The 7,423-nt window shown below is 44.6% G+C and overlaps 1 protein-coding gene across 1 annotated transcript; it reads left to right on the top strand.

Annotated features, from left to right (window-relative positions):
- Positions 1–319: 319 nt before the first annotated feature.
- Positions 320–4,169, top strand: LOC130962701 (uncharacterized; the record flags this gene model as incomplete). Its single annotated transcript, XM_057888878.1, has 2 exons — positions 320–472; positions 3,765–4,169. Coding segments are annotated over exons 1-2 (558 nt in total), but the record flags the coding sequence as incomplete, so codon positions are not given.
- Positions 4,170–7,423: the final 3,254 nt, after the last annotated feature.

The raw sequence follows: 7,423 nt of genomic DNA on the forward strand, positions 1-7,423 counted from the left end.
GTATCAGAGCAGTTCGTTCCTGTAGAGCCTGAGGGATGGACTGACTATGCTTCTGTGCATTCTCTGTGTGTGTGTTATGTGCTATTAGTATATCTGCTTGATATAATTGGCATAAACGTTCATGAGCATGCATTTGGGACTTTGAAGCACTAGACTTCCGATATTGAGACTGATCAACTTAATATCGATTGTTGGTGTGTATAGGAACCAAATGGCGCCTCGTGGACGCGGTAGAGGTAGTGTGAGAGGTCGTACGAATGCTCGTGCGCTGGAGAATAGCTCGAATAACCCAGTAGACCTTGTGGCGGCATTGGGGAACATGGCTGCGGCTATGTGGGCCACTGCAGAGGCTCTTGGACAACAGATGAGCAACCATGGCAACGACGGAAATGGAGCTCAGGGACCAATAGAGATCAGAACTTCCGTTGTGTCGGTGAACAAGTGTGGGGTTGCTGAAGAGTACGTGAAGAAGGCAGCTGCTGAGAGAGGGAGTCACAAGGGATCATTCCCACAGAATCGAGAGAAGAGCTTTGCACCTAGAGGTCCGCCTTTCAGGAGGAGAGGTTCCTTTAGGAGGTCCAGCAACAATAACTTCCAAGGGAAAAGGTTTGGGAAGCAACCTCAGAATGATCAAGTTTGTACTAGGTGTGGAAGTCACCATCCGAGAAAACCATGCAAGGCCGGATGGGGTTTGTGCTACAATTGTGGAAAGGCAGGACATAAGCTTCCATGGTGCCCGGAGCGGCAGAAGCAAGGTGCTGGGAAAGCACAACAAACTGGTCGGGTGTTCACTACCTCAGCTGTGGGTGCAGAGGGATCCGAGACACTCATTCGAGGTAACTGTGAAATGGCTAGTCAAACTTTAAATGCTTTATTTGATTCGGGAGCATCACATTCATTCGTTGCATTTGAGAAAGATCATGAGTTAGGATTAAAGATTGTAACCTTAGGTTATGACCTAAAGGTATATAATGCTACCCATGAAGCCATGGTAACTAGGCTAGGATGTCCGGAAGTTTCCCTTAGATTCAAGCAGCGTGATTTTGTTCATGATTTAATCTGCTTGCCGATGATTGGTCTTGATCTTATCTTGGGGTTGGACTGGTTATCTAAGAACCATGTTTTACTAGATTGTTCTACAAAGTCGGTGTACTTTATGCCGGAAGATACAGAAGGGCCGGTCGTGGTGAATAACTATTACTTGAATTCGATGATGGTGAATTGTTCCGGAACCGAATGTCAGGGTATCTTGTTGTTAGCCGCGGGTGTTTCGGGTGATGATCAAAGGTTGGAGCAGATTCCGGTTGTGTGTGAGTTTCCGGAAGTGTTTCCCGATGATATTGATGAGTTCCCACCTAACCGAGAGGTTGAGTTTGCTATTGAGTTGGTGCCCGGGGCGGGACCAATCTCAAGTGCTCCTTATAGGATGTCACCGTTGGAGATGAACGAGCTAAAGTCTCAGTTAGAGGATTTGTTGGGAAAGAATTTTATACGACCAAGTGTTTCTCCGTGGGGTGCTCCAGTGTTACTGGTGAAGAAGAAGGATGGGAGTATGCGGCACTGTGTGGATTACAGGCAGTTGAACAAGGTTACAATAAAGAATAAGTACCCATTGCCGAGAATTGATGATCTCATGGATCAGTTACAAGGAGCTGGAGTTTTCTCCAAGATTGACTTGCGATCCGGTTATCACCAGATAAGGGTGAGGGGCGAGGATATCCCTAAGACCGCTTTCAGGACTCGTTATGGTCATTACGAGTACACTGTGATGTCCTTTGGGTTGACGAACGCTCCTGCGATATTAATGGATTACATGAATCGAGTTTTCCGTCCGTTTTTGGATAAATTCGTTGTTGTCTTCATTGATGACATACTGATTTATTCCAAGACTGAGGACGAGCATGCGGAACACTTGAGGACCGTATTGCAGATTCTAAAGGAGAAGAAACTTTATGCAAAACTGTCTAAGTGTGAGTTTTGGAAGAGTGGGGTGAAGTTTTTGGGCCATGTGGTGAGTAAGAAGGGAATAGCAGTAGATCCAACTAAGGTGGAGGCGGTGATGGATTGGAAACAACCAACCACTGTAACAGAGATAAGGAGTTTTCTGGGTTTAGCTGGCTATTACCGAAGGTTTATCAAGGGCTTTTCACAGATAGCTTTGCCAATGACGAAGTTAACCCGAAAAGACACTCCGTTTGTTTGGACTCCTGAATGCGAGGAGAGCTTTCAGACATTGAAGAAAAAGTTGACTACTGCACCTGTGTTAGTGTTACCCGAGCCGAACGAGCCTTTTGAGGTGTATTGTGATGCCTCATTGAAGGGTTTAGGGTGCGTGCTGATGCAGCATCGTAATGTGGTGGCGTATGCCTCACGACAGTTGAGACCTCATGAGGTTAGTTACCCTACGCACGATTTGGAACTCGCTGCGGTCGTGTTTGCCTTGAAGGTGTGGAGGCATTATCTCTATGGGGTTAAGTTCCAAGTTTTCTCTGATCATAAGAGCTTGAAGTATCTCTTTGATCAGAAAGAGCTCAATATGAGGCAGAGGAGGTGGATGGAATTGTTGAAGGACTACGACTTTGAGTTGAATTACCATCCGGGAAAAGCGAACGTAGTGGCGGATGCGTTAAGTCAGAAGTCGTTATATGCGGCTTGGATGATGCTTCAAGAGGAGAAGTTGCTCAAGGGATTCGAGAGTCTGAATATTGGTGCTCGAGAAGTATCCGGAACCTTGTGTTTGAGCCGATTAGAAATCTCAAGTGATTTTAAGTCCGAACTCCTAAAGGCTCATCAAAATGATGAAGCATTATGGAAAGTGTTACCGGCCATTGAGCAAGGGAAACAGTGGAGAGTGTCGGAAGAAAAAGATGGGTTATGGAGATTCAAGGGTAGAATCATTGTGCCGGATGTTGGCACTTTGAGGCAAGATATTTTAAAGGAGGCACACAAAAGCGGATTCTCCATTCACCCGGGAAGTACTAAGATGTACCATGATTTGAAGGCGATGTTTTGGTGGCCGGGTATGAAGAACGATGTGGCGGAATATGTATCAAAGTGCTTAACTTGTCAAAAGGTAAAGATTGAACATCAAAGACCTTCCGGGATGTTGCAACCTTTAGAGATTCCACAAAGGAAGTGGGAGAGTATTGCAATGGACTTTGTGTCGGGATTGCCAAGGACTAGAGCTGGTTTTGATGCTATTTGGGTGATTGTGGACCGATTGACGAAGTCAGCTCACTTTTTACCCATTCGGATGACTTACACCCTTGAAGAGCTAGCACGGTTATACATAAAGGAGATTGTGAGACTTCATGGTGCACCTGCTACTATAATCTCTGATAGAGATCCTCGTTTCACTTCAAGGTTTTGGGGTGCATTTCAGAAAGCTTTTGGAACCCGATTAAGCTTGAGCACGACTTACCATCCTCAAACAGATGGTCAATCTGAGAGGACGATCCAAACACTAGAGGATATGTTGAGAGCTTGTGTTTTGGACCAACCGGTGAGTTGGGATCGATATATGCCATTAGTGGAGTTTGCGTTATCATGCGAGTATCGGAATGGCTCCGTATGAGGCCTTGTATGGGAGGAAATGTCAATCTCCGCTATGTTGGTATGAAGCTGGAGAGAAAAGCTTGTTGGGGCCAGAAATGATAGCTGAGACTACTGAACAAGTCAAGAAAATCCGTGATAGGATGCTTACGGCGCAGAGTCGTCAAAAGAGTTACGCCGATCAGAGGCGAAAGCCCTTAGAATTTGAGGAAGGAGACCATGTTTTCCTTAAGGTTACTCCGACTACTGGAGTAGGTAGGGCGATTAAGGCAAAGAAGTTGAATCCTCGATACATTGGTCCATTTCAAATCCTAGAGAGGATTGGACCGGTGGCGTATCGGATGGCTCTACCACCTCATCTTTCGAACCTGCACGACGTGTTTCACGTGTCGCAGCTTCGGAAGTACACTCCTGATGCTAGCCATGTGTTAGAACCTGAATCGGTTCAGTTGAGGGAAGATTTGACGCTTCCAGTGGCTCCAGTCAGAATTGATGATACTAGTATCAAACGGTTGCGTGGAAAAGATGTTTCACTAGTCAAAGTGGCATGGAGTCGAGGCGGTGTTGAGGAACACACTTGGGAACTTGAGTCAGAGATGCGATCGGATTATCCGCATTTATTCTCAGGTAATTGCATTTGAATTTTGTGGGCAAAATTCCCAATTAGGTGGGTAGAATGTAAAACCCGGTTAATTAACGGCTAATTAACCCATAAATGAGAATTTATTCTAGAAAGCCTAAAATGTGATTTTTATGGCTAAATGTGATAGAGGAGATTGAGACGAGAATTTTGGTACCAATTTTGTAGAATTCGGACCAAGATTGGACCGAACGGGCCAAACCGGGCCAACCGGACCCAAAGTGGGTCCTTGGCCCAACATAACTTAACCAAAACCCTAGTTTTCAGCACTCTCTCTCCTCATTTGTTACACACACAAGCTGAAATGGTGGAGAGGAAGGGAAGAACATTCTCTCAACTTCTCTCTCTCACTTGATCTTCAAACCACCATAACTTTTGATCTAGAGCTCCGATTGCCGCCCCGTTTGCGGCCACGCGTTCACCACGGAGAGCTCTACAAAACCCATATAATCAATCTTGAGGTAAGCCACACCTTGCTGTTCGAAATCTCAGCCCCTATTTTCGAGTTTCATGGGTTAAATGTTGAGATTTTGGGTTCTTTGATGTTATAGGACCCAACTCTCTTGAAGGAGAAGGTTAATCTTGTCTCCTTGGACCTTGGAGGTGGTAAGATTCTCAACCCTAGTGTATTTTGTTGTTTTATGATGTTTGGGTTTTGAGATGTTGTGTATGGGTATGATGGTTGTGGCTTAGGTTGTGTATATGTGAATTTTGGAGCTTGATTGGTGACTTTGAAAAGCTTGGAAAGGGTTTGGTGGTGAAAAATCTGTTCTTGGAGGTGTTGAGGCCTTGAGAGCTTGTGGATAAGTGGTTTGGAAGTGCTCCGGTGGAGCTTGGGAAAATCGGCTAAGGTATGGTTTCGGTTTCCCGTATCTAATATGTAATGTGGTAGGAAATACTTAGGCTAGAGGCCCTAAGATAGGCATTGAATGGTTGATGTTGTTGAATGATTGAGATATATGATGTGGTCATATATGTGATGATGATTATTGATGCCTTGGTGGTATGATGTATGAGAAATATGCATGTTGTGATATATGCTTGATGATTGGTTATGGTTGCATTGTGGGTTGAACCATGTTGGAGGTGAGTATGATGTTGATTGTGTACATTAATGGTTTATTGGAATTGGTGTTGTTGAAAATTGGCATGAGGAATAGTATATGAGATGTCAATATGTTTGAGTTTGAGCCACTTGGGTGAAGTGGGCTAAAATGATGAGATAGTGATTGTGTATATTGTGGTAATGTGTCAATGTGTGAGTTGAGGAGGCTTGATGTTGAGTTTGATACATTTTGATTGATTTCAAAGAAAAGGGATGAAATTGGCATGTTTTGATTGACTTTGAAAGGAGTTGAAAATGGTTTGTTTTGAAAATGGCTATTGTGGTTTTGTATGAAAATATGGTTTTTGGGCATACTTTGACGGGACATAACTTGGACTACGGATCTCCGTTTTGTACCAAATCTGTTTAGAAATGAAATTGGATCCGGGATGTCCATGCCGTTCGAAGAACGGGTGAAAAACGATTTAAAATGAGTAAGTTATGTCCGTTGGAAGATTGGGGTTTAAATCTGTGAAATTCTGCAGCTTTTAACTTAGAAAATTTTTAGCAGAATGACCCCTTGCGCGTGGGCGCACCTGGCGCGTACGCGCCGATCTTCCGAAAGGCGCCATCCACGCGTACGCGTGATGTGCGCGGGCGCGCCGATTGTGCTGCACCCAATGCCCAGCCATTTTCCCGAGAGTTATGCCAGAACTGTGCCGGTGTTGTGCCTGGGGCACGAGAACACCCGCGCGTACGCGTGGTTGACGCGTGCGCGTCGATGGGCAAGTTTGGAATCCACGCGTTAGCGTGCACGACGCTTGCGCGCCGATGAGTTTTTGAGGCCATCCACGCGTGCGCGTGGAATGCGCGTACGCGAGGCCCTGTTTTCATCCCAAAGTTGATTTTTGAGTTTTAAAAGCCAAATCTCATACTTCTAAGCCTCCGATCTCACCATTCATGTCTTAAATCATCATAAAATGCCTAGCTATTAGAAAGGGGCTAGTGAATGTGATAACTTGCGAGTGAAGCAAGGGAAAAATGTATGATCAATGAGGATCAAGATGATTATGTGAGATGCGGAGGATGGTGGTGGAAGTGATTGTTATGCCATGGGCCGAAAGGCTATAATTGTTAATGTAATGGCTGGTTATGGATTTAACCATGAGCCAGAATAGCTGTGTATGCTATGAATATTGGCTGGTTCTGGATTGAACCGTGAGCCGGAATGGCTGGTATGGATGTTGATCCATGGATGAGAATTCATGCATGTTGATGCTGAATTATTGATAATTGTGAAATTGCACTTCCACTATCTGAGTACGAGTTTCCTTGGGTAGTAGCAGTGGCTAGCCACCACGTGCTCCAGGTTGAGACTCGAAGCTCTGTTAACCCTATGTTGTAAGTGTGGCCGGGCACTGTGAAAGGCCCGGATGAGCTCGAACCCCCGTAAATATTCACCAGTGAGGGTGAAGGATATGGATCATGTTTATGATCAAGTTTATAACGAGTATAACTCGAGTTTGGGGATGCACGACAGAGGGACAGTCCAATGGTTAGCGACCAGGACTTGTCGGGTTGGCTCTATAACCGACAAGATGATATCATCGGCCACTAGGGATAGGCATTCATCATATGCATACTATGTGAATTGGTTGAGATTGCCTAACTGACTGCATATTACTTGCTAATTGTCTAAATGTCTTAACTGCTACTATTTGTATATTCTCTGTTTGATATATCTGTGTTTGCTATAATATACTCCTGCTGGTGGTTGGGAGGTTTGAAGGAATTGGAAAGGGAAGTATTAGTTAGACTGAAGAATCTTTAGTCAGATACCCTTATATGGTTTAGCTTGTTTATAAGCTTTGATATTATTTGGAGGAAGTTCTAGGATTGCCTTCGGCTTTCCTCCAGTATTATGTATTATATATGTGGAAGCTGTTACCATGCTGGGGACCTCTGGTTCTCACCCATGCGGATTTTGTGGTTTTCAGATGCAGGACGTGAGGTGTCCCGCTGATGCATGCTGGAGACTTCTATATTGCGAAGATCCTTTGTTCTCGGGGCTATGTTTTGGTTTATATGTTTTGCTTAGATACTTTTATCTCCGTTAAATAATACAAACTGTGATGACTCCTCTTATGGGAGATTTTGGAGAATAGGTTTTATGTTTTGTGTCCCTT

The sequence above is a fragment of the Arachis stenosperma genome, chromosome 2 (genome assembly GCF_014773155.1).
Source record: "Arachis stenosperma cultivar V10309 chromosome 2, arast.V10309.gnm1.PFL2, whole genome shotgun sequence".
Lineage (NCBI taxonomy): Eukaryota > Viridiplantae > Streptophyta > Magnoliopsida > Fabales > Fabaceae > Arachis > Arachis stenosperma.